The sequence below is a fragment of the Lepidochelys kempii genome, chromosome 6 (genome assembly GCF_965140285.1).
Source record: "Lepidochelys kempii isolate rLepKem1 chromosome 6, rLepKem1.hap1, whole genome shotgun sequence".
NCBI lineage: Eukaryota > Metazoa > Chordata > Testudines > Cheloniidae > Lepidochelys > Lepidochelys kempii.
In genome coordinates this window covers 88582054-88600871 of record NC_136385.1, presented here as the reverse complement: position 1 = coordinate 88600871, position 18818 = coordinate 88582054, and the positions used below count along the sequence as shown (strand labels likewise).

Below are 18818 nucleotides of genomic sequence, written 5' to 3'. Positions count from 1 at the left end.
TGCCCTGAAGCGCATGAATAACAAGATGAGAGCAGCCCTCACAGTTGAGAAGCGAGTGGCGATAGCCCTGGGGAAGCTTGCAACACCAGACAGCTACTGGTCAGTTGGGAATCAATTTGGAGTGGGCAAGTCTACTGTTGGGGCTGCTGTGATGCAAGTAGCCCACGCAATCAAAGATCTGCTGCTATCAAGGGTAGTGACCCTGGGAAATGTGCAGGTCAAAGTGGATGGCTTTGCTGCAATGGGATTCCCTAACTGTGGTGGGGCCGTAGACGGAACCCATATCCCTATCTTGGCACCGGAGCACCAAGCCACCAAGTACATAAGCCGCAAGGGGTACTTTTCAATAGTGCTGCAAGCTCTGGTGGATCACAAGGGACGTTTCACCAACATCAATGTGGGATGGCCGGGAAAGGTACATGACTCATAGATTCATAGATATTTAGGCCAGAAGGGACCATTATGATCATCTAGTCTGACCTCCTGCACAATGCAGGCCACAGAATTTCACCCACCACTCCTAAAAAAGACCTCACACCTATATCTGTGCTATTGAAGTCCTCAAATTGTAGTTTGAAGACCTCAAGGAGCAGAGAATCCTCCAGCAAGTGACCCGTGCCCCATGCTACAGAGGAAGGCGAAAAACCTCCAGGGCCTTCCAATCTGCCCTGGAGGAAACTTCCTTCCCGACCCCAAATATGGTGATCAGCTAAACCCTGAGCATATGGGCAAGATTCATCAGCCAGATACTACAGAAAATTCTTTCCCGGGTAACTTGGATCTTACCCCATCTAAAAACCCATCACAGGCCATTGGGCCTATTTACCATGAATATTTAATTACCAAAACCATGTTATCCCATCATACCATCTCCTCCATAAACTTATCGAGTTTAATCTTAAAGCAAGATAGATCTTTTGCCCCCACTACTTCCCTCGGAAGGCTATTCCAAAACTTCACTCCTCTGATGGTTAGAAACCTTCGTCTAATTTCTAATCTAAATTTCCTAGTGGCCAGTTTATATCCATTTGTTCTTGTGTCCACATTGGTACTAAGTTTAAATAATTCCTCTCCCTCTCTGGTATTTATCCCTCTGATATATTTATAGAGAGCAATCATATCTCCCCTCAACCTTCTTTTAGTTAGGCTAAACAAGCCAAGCTCCCTGAGTCTCCTTTCATAAGACAAGTTTTCCATTCCTCGGATCATCCTAGTAGCCCTTCTCTGTACCTGTTCCAGTTTGAATTCATCCTTCTTAAACATGGGAGACCAGAACTGCACACAGTATTCCAGGTGAGGTCTCACCAGTGCCTTATATAACGGTACTAAAACCTCCTTATCCCTACTGGAAATACCTCTCCTGATGCATCCCAAGACGACATTAGCTTTTTTCACAGCCATATCACATTGGCAGCTCATAGTCATCCTATGATCAACCAATACTCCAAGGTCCTTTTCCTCCTCCGTTACTTCTAGTTGATGCGTCCCTAGCTTATAACTAAAATTCTTGTTATTAATCCCTAAATGCATGACCTTACACTTCTCACTATTAAATTTCATCCTATTCCTATTACTCCAGTTTACAAGGTCATCCAGATCCTCCTGTAGGGTATCCCTGTCCTTCTCTAAATTAGCAATACCTCCCAGCTTTGTATCATCTGCAAACTTTATTAGCACACTCCCACTTTTTGTGCCCAGGTCAGTAATAAAAAGATTAAATAAGATTGGTCCCAAAACTGATCCTTGAGGAACTCCACTGGTAACCTCCCTCCAACTTGACAGTTCACCTTTCAGTAGGACCCGTTGTAGTCTCCCCTTTAACCAATTCCCTATCCACCTTTCAATTTTCCTATTGATGCTCATCTTATCCAATTTAACTAATAATTCCCCATGTGGCACAGTATCAAACGCCTTACTAAAATCTAAGTAAATTAGATCCACTGCGTTACCTTTATCTAAAAAATCTGACACTCGCATCTTCAGGAACTCTGGTCTGTTTCAAAAGCTGCAGGAAGGGACTTTATTCCCAGACCAGAAAATAATGGTTGGGGACGTTGAAATGCCTATAGTTATCCTTGGGGACCCAGCCTACCCCTTAATGCCATGGCTCATGAAGCCGTACACAGGCAGCCTGGACAGTAGTCAGGAGCTGTTCAACTACAGGCTGAGCAAGTGCAGAATGGTGGTAGAATGTGCATTTGGACGTTTAAAGGCGCGCTGGCGCAGTTTACTGACTCGCTTAGACCTCAGCGAAACCAATATTCCCACTGTTATTACTGCTTGCTGTGTGCTCCACAATATCTGTGAGAGTAAGGGGGAGACGTTTATGGCGGGGTGGGAGGTTGAGGCAAATCGTCTGGCTGCTGGTTACGCGCAGCCAGACACCAGGGCAGTTAGAAGAGCACAGGAGGGTGTGGTGCGCATCAGAGAAGCTTTGAAAACCAGTTTCATGACTGGCCAGGCTACGGTGTGAAAGTTCTGTTTGTTTCTCCTTGATGAAACCCCCCTGCCCCTTGGTTCACTCTACTTCCCTGCAAGCTAACCACCCTCCCCTCCTCCCTTTGATCACAGCTTTCAGAGGCAATAAAGTCATTGTTGCTTCACATTCATGCATTCGTTATTCATTCATCACACAAATAGGGGGATGACTACCAAGGTAGCCCAGGAGAGGTGGTGGAGGAGGGAAGGAAAATGCCACACAGCACTTTAAAAGTTTACAACTTTAAAATTTATTGAATGCCAGCCTTCTTTTTTTTGGGCAATCCTCTGTGGCAGAGTGGCTGGTTGGCTGGTGGCCCCCCCACCGCGTTCTTGGGCGTCTGGGTGTGGAGGCTATGGAACTTGGGGAAGAGGGCAGTTGGTTACACAGGGGCTGTAGTGGCAGTCTGTGCTCCAGCTGCCTTTGCTGCAGCTCAGCCATAAACTGGAGCATACTGGTTTGGTCCTGCAGCAGCCTCAGCATTGAATCCTGCCTCCTCTCATCACGCTGCCGCCACATTTGAGCTTCAGCCCTCTCTTCAGCCTGCCACTTACTCTCTTCAGCCCGCCACCTCTCCTCCCGGGCATTTTGTGTTTTCCTGCACTCTGACATTGTCTGCCTCCACGCATTTGTTTGTGCTCTGTCAAAAGTGTGTGAGGACAGCATGAGCTCAGAGAACATTTCATCACGAGTGCGTTTTTTTTTCTTTCTAAGCTTCACTAGCCTCTGGGAAGGAGAAGATCCTGTGATCATTGAAACACATGCAGCTGGTGGAGAAAAAAAAAGGGACAGCGGTATTTAAAAAGACACATTTTATAAAACAGTGGCTACACTCTTTCAGGGTAAACCTTGCTGTTAACATTACATACATAGCACATGTGCTTTCGTTACAAGGTCACATTTTGCCTCCCCCCACTGCGTGGCTACCCCCTCAACCCTCCCCCCTCCCCGTGGCTAACAGCGGGGAACATTTCTGTTCAGCCGCAGGCAAACAGCTCAGCAGGAATGGGCTCCTCTGAATGTCCTCTGAAGAAAAGCACCCTATTTCAACCAGGAAACCATGAATGATATCTCACTCTCCTGAGGATAACACAGAGAGATAAAGAACGGATGTTGTTTGAACACCAGCAAACATACACTGCAATGCTTTGTTGTACAATGATTCCCGAGTACCTGTTACTGGCCTGGAGTGGTAAAGTGTCCTACCATGAAGGACGCAATAAGGCTGCCCTCCCCAGAAACCTTTTGCAAAGGCTTTGGGAGTACATCCAGGAGAGCTGCGAATGCCAGGGCAAATTAATCCTTTCACATGCTTGCTTTTAAACCATGTATAGTATTTTAAAAGGTACACTCACCGGAGGTCCCTTCTCCACCTGCCGGGTCCAGGAGGCAGCCTTGGGTGGGTTCGGAGGGTACTGGCTCCAGGTCCAGGGTGAGAACCAGTTCCTGGCTGTTGGGAAAACTGGTTTCTCCGCTTGCTTGCTGTGAGCTATCTACAACCTCATCATCATCATCATCATCGTCTTCATCCCCAAAACCTGCTTCCGTGTTGCCTCCATCTCTATTGAAGGAGTCAAACAACACGGCTGGGGTAGTGGTGGCTGAACCCCCTAAAATGGCATGCAGCTCATCATAGAAGTGGCATGTTTGGGGCTCTGACCCGGAGTGGCCGTTTGCCCCTCTGGTTTTCTGGTAGGCTTGCCTCAGCTCCTTAAGTTTCACGCGGCACTGCTTCGGATCCCTGTTATGGCCTCTGTCCTTCATGCCCTGGGAGATTTTGACAAAGGTTTTGGCATTTCGAAAACTGGAACGGAGTTCTGATAGCACGGATTCCTCTCCCCATACAGCGATCAGATCCCGTACCTCCCGTTCAGTCCATGCTGGAGCTCTTTTGCAATTCTGGGACTCCATCCTGGTCACCTGTGCTGATGAGCTCTGCATGGTCACCGGCAGCTTGCCACGCTGGCCAAACAGGAAATGAGATTCAAAAGTTCGCGGTTCTTTTCCTGTCTACCTGGCCAGTGCATCTGAGTTGAGAGTGCTGCCCAGAGCGGTCACAATGGAGCACTCTGGGATAGCTCCCGGAGGCCAATACCGTTGAATTGTGTCCACAGTACCCCAAATTCGACCCGGCAAGGCCAATTTAAGCGCTAATCCACTTGTCAGGGGTGGAGTACGGAAAGCAATTTTAAGAGCCCTGTAAGTCGAAATAAAGGGCTTCATCATGTGGACGGGTGCAGGGTTACATCGATTTAACGCTGCTAAATTCGACCTAAACTCCTAGTGTAGACCAGGGCTGAGTGGATTGCCAGCAAGCTGCAGCTGTCCACCACAGGAGCAAGTGGAAATGTTACTCTGAGGATTGTGACAACAGCTTTGTATCTGCAGTACATTCATTCCCCAAGGTTGTTGTGCATCTGTTTTCACAGTTTGTTTTTTTTACGGTCATTTTAGAGAATTTAAATGAGCAACTTTAGCAATGAGACTTTCAAAGAAGGGTTCTGAAGTGGCACAAATGTAGCAAGAGCATTCATTGCAAATAGAAGTGCAATAGTGAGCATTGTAGGAGACCTTGTGTTACCAAGTCTCTTCCATGGTGCTTTCACTTACTATTATTATATTCCACTAGTTCCTAGAGGGTCTGACTAAACACACAGTAGCCTGTACCCCAAAGAGGTTTCAGTGTAAATACACAAGACAGACAAAGGGTGTGAAGGGAACCAAGATTCAGAGACTTGCCCAGGTGCAATGCTCTTTCCACTAGATTACGCTACCTCCCTATTATTTAGGATGTTGTAAGGTGGGCAAGGTAGGGATCTGAGAGACTAAAGAAAAACTTTTTTTCAGAGTTGGTCAAATGTTTCCCAACCTAATTGGTTCATTTCTTGGTTGAATTTTGGAACATATAGTACATGTTTAAAACTTTGAAGAGTTGTTTTAGCAATTCTGCACTGATTTATACCTCTGCAATCCCTCTGAACTCAATAGAAATGTTTGTGTGTACACCAATGCAGAATTTGGTCTCGTCCATTCATATTTTAAAAAATCAGAAAACTTCCTTCTTTTATACCAATAATTCCCTTAAATAGTGGGTTCAATCTGACATGCTGCTACAGCTGTTCCCTTCAAAGTCAGGCAACGGTGATTAGATGGTGCAAGGTCAGTGTACTGATATTGCAGCTCTAGAAACTTTGATTCAAATCCTGATCAGATCATGAGTGAAAATTAATTTGATGGACCTATCCTGATCCCTAGTAGAGTCATAGCACCAAGTCGTAAATATAGAGAGAGAGGGAGTGTAGTCCTATGTATAGAGCAGAGAATGAAGGAGTCTGGCCTCTACATTCTATTCCTGGATTCTCCACTGACCCACTCCGTGACCTGGGGCAAATTTATTTAGTTTATGTATTTATTTCTTATGACTTATTTCAAATCACTTAACACTTTTGTGTCTTACTTAACTCTTGAGTATTATGACTAGAATTTTCAAAGAAGTCTAAGAGACTTAGATGCCCGAATCCCATTGAAAATCAGTGGGTTTGGTGTATTATTCCTTTAGGTTCCTTTGAAAAGACCAGGCTGTAATACTAATTTATTCTTACTATTTATTCATCATGTATATTGTCATAATTGTACATAGTTCTTTACAGCAGAAGACCATTCTTCTACAGTTTAATCCAGAGGGGTTAAAAATTATTAATTAAAGCTTGGAAAGCATGTTGACATCCTTGCATATAAGGTACTATGTAAATGCAAAGTATTATTTATTCTAAGCTGTTCATCCTCAGCACTCAGAAAATCAGCAAGGGGTCTCAAGAGGAACACCCTAAAATTGAATCACAAAATCAGTGACAATTTTAAAAATATTGGCTGCAATTAGACAAGTAATAACAAAATAACACTTCCCACAGTTACAGTAAGGTCCATGTCCTTTGCCTAGAAACAGGATTTGATTATAATTAAAGATTCTTTGGCACAGATTCTGTCATCTTTATCCACACTGAGTAGGACCTTTCTCCACAAGTAGTCAGCTTGATGCAGAATCAGAGTCTCTGAATGCAGTACTCTTGAATGCCCATGTTGTTCAGGTTCCCACACTGGTTTCTGAACACCATTATACATGTGACATTTAGTATTCGAGGTAAGACAGGCAAATATAGTCTAATATGATTTTTCAGTTATTCCATTGGTACATCCAGAAGTGCTGCATTTTGAATTAGATGTCTCCCTCAATAGTTGGGATCATCTCAGTCAAGGAGTTCTCTTATTCTGAAATAAAAGTGTCATATTTTGATTAGATTTGCATTGCTTTTACACTCTGGTGCATCATGGCATCTGTGGTACTATTAATCCCAAAGCATATAACCCTGAAATTCAAAACACCCCAATACACATGAGAACGCTCAACATTTCAAAAAGAGCTGACCTGCCAGGACACAGCACAAATGCAGTTGGCCCCAGGTTCAACATTTAATATATAATTATTATTGCTTAACATTTGTATTACAGTAGCACCTAGAATAGCAATCCACTGTGCTAGGTGTCATGCAAACTGTACTGTACTGTACTGTACCTGCCCCAAAGAGCTTACCTCCCCAAAGGGGGTTTCAGACTGTTTTACAGCCCTGAATACAAATGTGCCACTTGTCGCCTCCTGGCTACAGTTGGTTTTAGAAGTTTTGTAAAACCTGAAATGTTGCAGGGTTCCCCCCGCCTTAATTGTAATTGCATGCACACAGCTTGGATTTGTACAGATAGTCTTGACAATAATTTGCTGCTTAGCATTCTGGCAAGAACTTTGTGTAATGTTTAATTATAACAAAAGCTGTTTTACTTTTAGTTTAAAAAGGATTATCCAAGTAAATGCCCTCTATTGTGAAATTATGGAGTTACTTTTTCTGTAACTAAATATAAGCACTGTGTTGATTTAAAAGCCTCTCTTTAAACTTACAACACGTGGAAGTCCAATTTATATTATGAAGTTTTAACTAATTTTCCTAGCTGCAAATCTGCAAAGGAAAACCTATTGACTGTTCCTATGTTCAGTAACAAATGTAAGGTCACTATGTACCTCCTTTTTAGAATTCTTTTCCTCAGGAATGTGTATGGCTCAAACAACACCTTTAAAAGAAACGTTGTTGTTCTTCTTCTTATTTTATTATTATTACATTTTTAATATTAAGCTGAATGTATGACATTGCATCATCCTATATTGTTTTACTATTGATTTGCTGTGTGTTGAGTGCCTTCTTGCAAAACATGAATGCAGTGCATGGTATGATATAAAAGGATTTTTGCTCTGTTGGTGTAGAATGGAAGAACAGGGGCATAAAAAGTTATGCGGACAGCCTAGAAAATTCATTATGACAGAGTTCACTGTGATGAACACTGTTCACAGAAATGGGATTAGACTTTGTTAAAGAAAATTTGACTCCCAAATAAACTGAGTACTTTGATGTCATAGAGAATGCCAAGGTAGAAAGATTTTCTAAGGGAATCCAGTAAAGCACAATTGGATCATCTAGACTCAAACAGAGAGGGAACAAAATGTTTTAAGGTCTGCTTTATAATCTGTTTCTATCTTTTATCATGAAAGAATAGTAGGGTTTAGAAACAATGAGTTGTAAATTCTTCAGCCAATTAGTTTAGTGAGTTACTACTGTTTATAATGCACAGAATGTTGAAGGCTGTTTTGCTGTTGCACCAAGTTGGATTGTTAATAACAGGAAGCTAGCACTTCTCAGTACAGTGGATCAGCTACACTTGAAAATAAATGTAAAAAACCTGGAGGGGAATGGCAGCAGACTGAGATTAGCCTTTATTTAATTTAACATTTGGGGGTCCAACACACAAATGAGCATTTTAGTAGGCTTCATGGTGGAAGTTGCTGTCATTTGTAAAATATTCTGGCCAATTAGCTAATAGAGTGCTTGGATTTCTCCTGTTTTGATACAGTAATACTAAGTACATTGTGAAGCCCAATTATACAAATCATCCCCATATGCCATACCAGTCTTTCTTTATGAACTGTGTTTATAAATCCTGTGTGAGGAAATGTGTACTTCAGCAATTTAGACCATGTGTAAAAACATAGCCAATAGGATTGTCAAGAAAACAAGTTCCAGCCTAGGAAATCCTAATGTGTTCCGCTAGAATAACATGAGTGTGTCGTGTTGTGCAAGTTTTCTGATTAAATGCATATTACTTTGTAGTGTTTAACCTATTTAGGTGCTTCCGTTTCCTTTTTCATTCATTCATTCTTTCTTTTTAGGAGCCAACTTTGGAGTTCTTGAGAAAATTTGGAATTGGGCTAGTCTCAGGGACAATAGCCTCAATGGTTAATATCCCTTTTGATGTTGCAAAAAGTAGGATTCAAGGGCCACAGCCAGAGCCTGGCGAGATCAAGTATAGAACCTGTTTTAAAACTATGGCAACAGTCTATAAGGAAGAAGGGTAAAACATTCTTATTTTACTAAAATGTCCAGGCCTCTGTTTTAGTTCAAATGGGTCCATAAAGCTATGTTGTAATATGTCAGATTTGATGAGGAACATGAAGCTACCTTGCACTTATGTGTTGAGAGAGTGCAATGTAACATTTTAGAGATGTATTTTAAATGTAAGAAGAAACCTCTTCCTATTTCAGCTATAGGGTTTTTCTTTTTTAATATTTGCAAAACTACTGTTATGTTGTTGAAATTTATGACCCACAAATACATGCCTACTACATTTCAAGCACAGCATTTTTTGCTTGGTAATGATAAAACTGACTCTTTGCTTTGCAAATGCAAAATATCAGTAGAGCAACAGAACATTTCACAGTTAAAATCTCTACTTGCAATTTCTGAATACAGTTATACATTGAGAATGATTGATGAAATGAGTGAATGGAGGACAGAACCTTTTGGCAATAAGTTTCTCCAACTTTTTAAATATTTCTCAAGTGAGCAATGAGTTGTGGCTTTGATATTCAATTATAGCAGTCATTTTATCCATGTAATGCAGCTGTTGTTAACAGACTTGTCTTGAAAGTAAAAAGCATCTCACTGATTAAAGTCATGATTCTGATTGGAGGGATCACAGCATAGCTTTTGTACTGAACATTGATTAACTTTTTCTCTTTGTCTGATCTACCTCTGCAAAATGTTAAAATCCAGATACTGTCTGGTATTGGACATGTGTCATTCCAAATAATTGCATGTAAGTGCTATGCCAGTATCTCAGCAAACATAAGATAAAATTCCATTCTGTTTGTAGAAAAATAATATTGTTTGAAACTTTTGTTCTTTCTGCTACAGGTTCCTGGCTTTGTACAAAGGGTTGGTTCCCAAGATCATGAGGCTTGGCCCAGGTAATTTTGCCTCCATTATTTTTGTCTCTTCTTTATTCTTTGTTTCTGTGTCTTGTTTCCATTTAAATTTAAGACTCAATAAATAACAATAAAACAAATGAAATACTGTACATAAATCTGGCCCTTAATATTTACATTATTTTTGTTTAAAAAAATTGGATTTGTTGTGCTAAATTTGCCCTCAAAAAAGCATATTTGCATGTCTAAATTGGAATACTGTGCACCCAATGACCTTAGGTGCCTGCAGATGCCTGATCAGTGAACAAATCATGAAGCACAAGGAGGTTCGGTTGTATGTGCGAATGGATGTGTCCACATATTTTTCAGGCACACTTTTGAAGACCCTTGAAGGATATGCTTATAGAAACAGTTAGTGTCAGTCCCTCACCCCTTGGGCCTGATTCTGTTACATTAAGGCTACTTCATGTTCTTTGATAGTGTAAAGGCGCCATAAAGTTGGCGTAAGTGGCTCCCTGAGAACACCCTTTCTGCAGGGAGCCTCCCTGGCCAGGTCAGTACGGGCATAAGGGCTCTACACCAGCCTAGCATGGGGGTGAATCAGAGACATGTAGAGGCAGAGCCAAAGTGCACTGAACTCTAGTTATTTTCTGCTTCCAGTGCCTGTAAGGGATGATGGGAAACAGAGTGTAAGTTTGAACAGATCTGGGGCCTTTCGAGTTTTGCCATTCCAAGCGGGCACGCCTGGCTGAGAGTGCAGGTACCGCAAATAGACCAGGATCTTATTCCCATGTAAACAAGTGTTTCCAGTTGGAGTAGGTGGTTTAATAGGCAAGGTTACACAGATTTAAAAGCCAATAGGTAACTGTGTCTGTTAACAGTATCTGTTCTGCCTACGTTTCGTGTTTTTCATTATAAAAAATGTATGAGATTTTCCTGTAAATGCTTGCGTGTTCCTGTAAATGATTTTCTCCAGCCAGGAGCTAGACTGTGCCTGGCCTTTGTGCAGTTTCATAGAAAGGTGGGGCACAGGGAATCCAGATACAATCCAGGGAGCACACAGCATTCTCCTGCCTAATGCCCCCACAATGGGCAGGGAGGAGGAAGATCCCCGCTTTCCTTGTTCCAGCCAGCGTAGCTAAGTTTATAATGAAGAACTTGATTCCAGAAGGTGCTACCACTCTGCCCCAGATCCAGCAAAGCAATTGAGCATGTGCTTAACTTTAAGCCCATGAATAGTCCCATTGACTAATATATAGGTTTTGCTGTCTGAATGAAATAAGAAAGCAATTTTAATTGTGGCTGAAAAGGTAAGTCCATCTGTCTACAACATAAATAGTTTGTGTAAGAGAGCTGTACGAAAAACTCACACTCTCTAAGTACTTGAAATCAGCCCTGGCGTGAGTTCAAACTATGTCTGCACATGACAGTTTTCAGAGTGGCAGCCGTGTTAATCGGTATCTGCAAAAAGAACAGGAGCACTTGTGGCACCTTAGAGACTAACAAATTTATTAGAGGGCTACAGCCCACTTCATCAGATGCATAGAATGGAACATTTAGTAAGATGATATATATATATATATACACACACATACAGAGAAGGTGGAAGTTGCCATACAAACTGTGAGAGGCTAATTAATTAAGATGAGCTATTATCACTACAGAAGTTTTTTTCCCCTGCTGATAATAGCTCATCTTAATTAATTAGCCTCTTACAGTTTGTATGGCAACTTCCACCTTCTCTGTATGTATATATACATATCATCTTACTATATGTTCCATTCTATGCATCTGATGAAGTGGGCTGTAGCCCACAAAAGCTTATGCTCTAATAAATTTGTCTCTAAGGTGCCACAAGTACTCCTGTTCTTTTTGTGACTGCAAATTAGTATGGCTTTGCCAAACTGTCTGTGAAAGCCTTTTTGCAATTCTCCTCCTCCTCCTCCTCCTCCTCCCGCCCCGCTCCCCGGTCTGGCTATCTGTGAACTTTATTAGGCTGCTATTTGTAGTGTATTTCAAGTCTGAGCATGGTTTGCTGGACTAAGTCACATGCGACAAGTCACATGGCATTTCTATGTCTCTGATTGTCTGAGCCTATCCCATGGGAACAGAAAGGTCAACTCAGTTCAGTAGAAGATGTTTTTATTTGGCTTTTCAGAGATGCTGCATTCTAATTAAGCTATCTGATCCAACAGGCAAAATTAGGGAAAAAAGAAAAGCTTTGGGCCCTACTCGGTTATTACAGTCGAGGTTGTGCTACATTTACTTGTATTGGGTAGAATCTTTCAATTATCTTTCATAATTTCCCCAATGTATAGGCCTCTTCAGAGGCTACGCAGAGGCCTTCTGAAAATCCCCCTTGTTAGAAACTGTGTCGGGTCTATTTATTTAACTTGCATAATAATTATAGCCCAGTCTTAGAATGTCATGCTTGTTTCTCTCCGGTCAGAGTTCCCTCATTGCATTAGCACTGGGGCTTAGTCACACTTTTGATTCTACCAATATCAATCCATCAACCCCACATTTTGCCTGTGGATTCATGAGATAGAACCATGGGAAGACTAGATTCAATACCAGTACCATGATTTTCAAACAACAGGTCCTGTTAAACCATCCAACCCAAATGTCAAACAAAACATTTGATAAGCCTTTTCAAATCTTACTTGCAAGGATTTTCACAATTCTGGTGAAGAATTTGTGTCTTTTCATTCAATTCTTTTCATGTCCAAATCTTTCTCTCTCTTTCTCTCTCTCTCTCTCTCTCCCTATATATATATATATATATATTTTTGCAGATCAAGAGTTTTGTCTGTACCATAGCTAAAAAAATAAAATAAACATCTGCTGAAAATTTTTAGAACAAAGTATGAAAAATATGTAAGAAAATTACATTTAAAAGTAAGGGTGCTCTTGGTTTAATTTACAAGCTTTTCACATTGACTTTGTGTTCCAGTGTTAGGTAAATTTTGTATAGTTTAAGAACTGGTGATTGGGTAGAATCCAGAGAGTTTTTGCTAATGCAGTTTCATTATATTTCAATTTATAATTTCAGTTCAGGAGAAATGACACTATATATGTCCTGCAAAATATCGAAGGGATCTAATTTGATACTTAAGATAATGTCCTCTTTTCTAGGTGGTGCAGTGATGCTTCTGGTTTATGAATATGCTTATGCATGGCTTCAGGAGAACTGGTGATCAGAAGTACTGCTTCTAAAACAATGTACTGTTTGAAATTGTATACCTGATAAATTTCACGTTATGATATAAAGGACATAGATAAAGCAAAATATAAGAGGAACTCATGCTACAGTTCTCTTTGATATGAATGAGAGTTGAAGGCACTGATCACTTTGGAAGATTGGGCCCTATGGCCTTGATCCAGCAGAGCACATTGGCACAGGCTTAGCTTTAAGCACTGATGTGCTTATTTGCTTTGCTGAATCAGGGCCCCAGTGATCAAGAAAAAATATAAAGGTAACACAGGAACAAGTTAATTTCTCTAGAACAAACCAAATGTAATGGGCAGTAAATTATGTCATTTAGTAAATGCATCCATTTTTTAACTAGTGATTGTTAAAATGTCAGGTTAAGTTTCTTGATAGGTGAACTCAGCAGGAGAAGTGCATTAATCATGTTGGGCCAAATCCTACACTGGTATAAATTGTCATGGCTCCATTGACTTTAAAGTTGAGGACCTGGCCCATACTTTGCAAATCTGAAGTAAATCCTGGGTCCAATCATGCAGTTCTAACACAGTATGGGAGTGATGCTTGGAAAAGGATGGATGGATTGCCCCCATACCTCAAATAATACCTACTGTCAAACATTCTGCATAGTCTCAGTTATACATTGAATATTATCCTTACTTCAAACAGGTCATAGAAAGATGATGAGCATAATTCAATTTACCTAAATTCTGTCCTCACATAAAATTGTACAACAACCAAAGAAGTCAGTGAAGTAGACAATAAACAAACAAACAGGTAATTTAATTCATTTTGGACATATAAGGCCAGATTGTGAACTCACATTGTGAGCAGTTATTCACATGAGTAGTCCCATTGACTCCTGCCCAACAGTAATCATCTGAAAATTTCACAGAAATGTTCAGAGGGGAGATCCTAGCCCCACTGAAGTCAAGACAAAATTCCCATTGATGTCAGTGGGGGCCAACATTTCACCCTAAGTGTTTTTATTTCCAGATTTAAAAAAATCAAATTAAAAGATACAAGAGAAATAATGATCATGAACACCCTTTCATTTGCTGTAAATGTGAGAATAAAAAATATATCAGTAAGCCTATATAATTCATTTCAGTGTATATGTGTGTGTATATGTTTCAAGAAGTTGACAGAGAATACTTGACCTTGAAGGGTAAAGGTGGGTGAGGAGTGGGGATCAAGATTTTCTTTTCTTTAGATTGTAATAAATGTTTCAACACCTCACGACCACCCTGACTGCCTATCGTGACCCCCTTGTGGTTAAGAAACAGTGTCCTATACTGATATCCCATATGCAGTCTTAATTCAATAACCATAAGCCTTTCTGAAAAACAAATACTGAATTTTGTTATGAAATTAAATATGTTTGCTTTCCCAGATATTCAGTATAAATTAGCTCATATTTCAAATATATTTTCCTACTTTTTTCTATTTTCAATTGCTATTTGAAATAGGATATACTACATTTCTGTCATGCTTATTGAAGACAAAGTCTAACTTCACGTAGTGTATCACCTCTCTGTTGATGTTCAAGTGCTGTCTTCTTAAATACTAGAAGGGCTGTATTTCGTTCACAATAAACAATTACCTTTATCTAGTCCTGTTTTGCTGACTATTGTCTATATATTTTTAAATGGCTGGAAACATTTATGTTATCACTGTACACATTATTTGTACTGGCTAATATTAGATGTTCTTCCTTCTAGATAATTGCAAAACTTTCTCTTCAGCAATCCTAGAAGAATATCTTTGCAGATTATTTTTTTAAGGACAACTCAGGTGTGAAGTCTGGCATCTGCAATGTTTTTTTTTTTAAATGCATTATAAACGGAAAAAGGTTAGAATAGAAATGCATTCTCAGCATTTTCAAGCATTCTTGTACTGACATGCACACAGAAAATGTCTCTTTTGTCTGGATTTGACCATACTGACATCTCAAAGCTGTGTTACTTCAGTGGCTAAAGCCAACAAAATGAGATATGGTCCTTTTTTAATTTTATTACAATTCCTAGGCAAGTATTCCTCATTTGATCATTTTATTATCAGCCCTTACGCAGTGTAAGAGATAGTGCTTGGAACATTTTGAAAAAAGAAAAACCAAATACATTATAATTATTCTTTTATTAATTTAGAGCATTCAAAATATAAAAATAAAAGGCTTTTAACATTCAGTATATACATACACAGCCTTCTGTTGTACATATTTTTCAACATGATCTATTAGTTTTAATTATAGTTCAGCCTGATCATTTGGTAAAACGAGGACCATTAGCAGAAAACGTGGAATCATTTTTTTTTAAATGTGTCTTTTTAACCTCTTCAAGCCCACACTATTCACTATTCCTGGTGCTCCACCAGGCTTCTCTTTTGAAAGATTTGGGTACTCTGAGAATTCAGGATTGGGCCCTTCATGTGCACAGTGTGGGAAATGTTGACTGTTAGAGGACTAAATTCTGCTCTCATTTATGCTGGTGTAAATCCAAATTAACTCCACTTGGATTACTCCAGATTTACATCTGTGCAACTGAGAACAGACTTTGACCCATTTATCATTAAAATAAAAATGGGGATTTAGTCTTTAAAAGTGATTTAAAGGTGTTAGGTCATTAAGCTAATATGTACAGTCTTTCAGTTTAACCAATATGTATATTCTGTACGAAAAGTCCTTGGATAAAGGAAAATTCTGCATGGTAATTTTACATCAAAAAACAATGTTAACCTCCCTACTACCCCAAGAAGCAATTATAAACAGCTCAATAAGGATTAACATCAGATACCTTTACTCACCTTGAGTAGCACCTTACTCCACACATAGTCCTACTGACTTCCCACTCACAGATTAAGGTATTATTCAGAGTGAGTAAATGTACCGAGATCTGGCCCTGAACAAAGGAATGCAGATACAGGAAAAAACTTTGCATTAAAGTTGCATTTCCACACATGGAATAATTACTTTGGGCCATATCCTCAACTGAAGTCAACAGAGCTTAGACCAGCTGAGGATCTGACCCTTTAAGTATCATTTAAAGACACACTCATGCCTCATGAGAGTCACAGGAAAGCAGTCTCTTATTTCAACTGGGACACCATCTTGGACTCTATGGATCAGAAAAGAAAGGGAATCAGCCTTTTGAAACAGGGGCATTTTTATCACAGACCTGTTAATGCTTTGGGATGGAAAATCTGTAGTTCAGGAAGGCTTTTCCTCTTTTTGTCTTCATTTCTTGTGCCTTGTTTGTGTTAGTATGTTGCTGATTACAGATGGGCTTCTTAATTCAATGTTTATAGTATCTTGTCTAAGAATTAGTTTAAAAGTTAAAAAACTTGGAAAATATGACATGTTGCCAAGAAAATCTTTTATTAATCATTTTCCCCAATTTTTTTCTTCTCCCTTTTACTTTTTTAATAGGGAATTTGCCTGGAATTAAGACACCATTATCTTTAGCATGGAATTAAGGATCTCTGAGCGAGATTCTGACCTGAGCTACAATGGCATAAATATGGAATAACTCCATTGAAGTCACTAGAGTTTTACCAATGTAAAAATGGTACAAATGAGAGCAGAATCAAGCCCTCCCAATTCAACAAAGCACTTAAGAATATGCTTAAATCCCATTGCCTTTAGTGGGCTTAAGCATGTGCTTAAAATTAAGTGCATGTTCAAATGCTTTTCTGAATAGAGATGGATTTAAGCACATTGTTAAAGTTAAACAACTGCTGAAGTCCTTTGCTGAATTGGGGCCTAAATCAGTGGATGTTTTGCTGAATTCCAGGATCTTTGTTTCTTTAGGGCCAGGTTATATCTGTGTTCTGTGTGTAGAAGTCCTGATGATTCAACTGTCTTTTTATGCAAAGATCAAAGCTAACTACAGCCCTTAGAGTCCATCTGCCATGCTGATTATTCCTAATCTGTAGTCCTCATTCTGTTTATGAAATTACAAATGGTTACTGTGGAAATATGTTTTTCTGAAAGCTTTCCACAAAGTTTCAAGCTGCTTGTTAGTCCCCGATCCTGCAAAGACCTACACACTGTGAACAATCCCATTGACGTTAATGAACTACTCAGAGTATGTACCTCTGTGTAGGATTGCTGATCATATGGCATATGTAGCTATTTACTCATTATTTCCTTTACAGTGCCATGGAAATCTGCCTATGGCCATTTGAGTTATAAATAAAAGCATGAAATTCCCATAGTAGGTACTGGATTTTATCATGCCATTGAAGCAATGTTTAATATATCTAAGAAGAAATCAAGATGATGTAATTAATGCAGTCTTTTAAAGTCTATATCTAGTGATGTTCTTTTAAGTTATTGCACAAAAGAATTCTAAAAGTACACAATATATTAATATTCTATTAAGGATATGAAATGTCACACCAATTTTCAAATCTTTTTCTTTCATGCATGTGTTCCACACATGTCTGGAAGCATGTGGAAGACTTATTGGAGTAATATTCAGAACTTTATTATTGCCCTTGGAAAACAGGTAAGTTTGAAAAGACCAAAATATTAGCTTTTGGGGGGTTAGTGTCAAGTAGAAAAATTTAAAGCAAAATCATTGGGACAGAATGCTTGCCAGTAGATACAGAAACGCCAAAAGGGAGTTTAACATTAAATAAATTTGTATTTGTCGGACCACCACCAGTATACCTACGAGTGAAACACGTTTATGTACAACAATGTAAACTTTATCGGGAGCCATTTTTACATTCAATAAAGCAGAAAGTTTAAGACAGCTTTTTCTTTTCAAAAAGTTACAACATAATGTTGGGGCTGAAATTGCTGAACACAGGGAAGCCAACAATGACAGTACAGTTTTGTTTCACAGTGGTTTTGTTAACTTAAATTGATTCTTTTAAGTTTCACAAGTTTCACATTAAACTTTTAAATCACTTTCCTCTACAGTTCTTGGTTTTGTTCAGCTATTTTCCACCTGCTTCTGTTTTGTACACTTGGCACATGTGTGGTTGTGTCATGACTCTGGAAGATGGGTATGACCTGGGAGAGTTATTTGGTCGATTGCCTTTGAGTCCTCTGCTGAAGAAACAAAATGTCTTTCTTAAGATGTTGAAGCCTCCATTGTATGCACAAAACATGCCAAAAGAACTGTCTCAACCTCAGTCACCTGAGGTGCTTGCCAACACCAAGCAAGAAACAGAAACGACCTAGAAAGTCACTTTTTAACATAAAAAAAGTAGCAGAAATGTACTGTGGAATGAAAACACAGATGCTGTCCAAAGCTTATATTTACAAATAGATAGAAATGAAAACACCTTACTGTTTTTGTAACAGGATGAAATACAGGAAGAATGTGAGAGCCACATATTGCCTTGGTTCTATATTTGATAAACAAAAAAACCCACAATATCTTAACAATAACAGTGGATCACTTAACCTTGCCGATAAATGATTTGTTCTCTAGAGACAGATCATCAGCAAATAACTTCTGTTTGGCCACTTTTGTTGATTAGAGGCATAGCATATCTTTCCCTATTGATTTTTCTTTATTGATTTGTACACAATCTCAACGACAATTGCACATTTAAAGAGTTCTTGTTGACTTAGAATAAATATGGGTGGTTTTACCAATGAAAGTCCCATGAGCCCTTTGAGGGATGTAAGATCTTCTTTACTTAAAACAGTGCAAGGGCAACAACCCATGGATCCGTTTCTTATGTTGTTTTGGCTAGTTCAATCCAAAGATTTTGTGGGAGAAAAGTCATGGGGAGAAATCTGTAAATGTCACCAACACAAAAGATCAGTCTCTGAGCCAGTGAAAGGGAAAAGGTAGAGTTGTTCTAGAATG

At 39.4% G+C, this 18818-nt stretch overlaps 1 protein-coding gene across 20 annotated transcripts in view; it reads left to right on the top strand.

The window, feature by feature from the left end:
- The window catches only part of SLC25A21 (solute carrier family 25 member 21), a 396597-nt gene extending 381992 nt beyond the window's left edge, over window positions 1-14605 (top strand). For 18 of the 20 annotated variants that reach the window (XM_073349071.2, XM_073349072.2, XM_073349076.2 and 15 more), the window contains 3 exons: window positions 8751-8932; window positions 9775-9827; window positions 12921-14605. In XM_073349071.2, coding sequence (XP_073205172.1) covers window positions 8751-8932; window positions 9775-9827; window positions 12921-12982 — 297 coding nt within the window. In that variant the 3' untranslated portion in view covers window positions 12983-14605. The remainder of the gene's footprint in view (window positions 1-8750; window positions 8933-9774; window positions 9828-12920) is intronic. The other 2 variants (XM_073349087.2, XM_073349091.2) reach the window with 2 other exon arrangements.
- Window positions 14606-18818: the final 4213 nt, after the last annotated feature.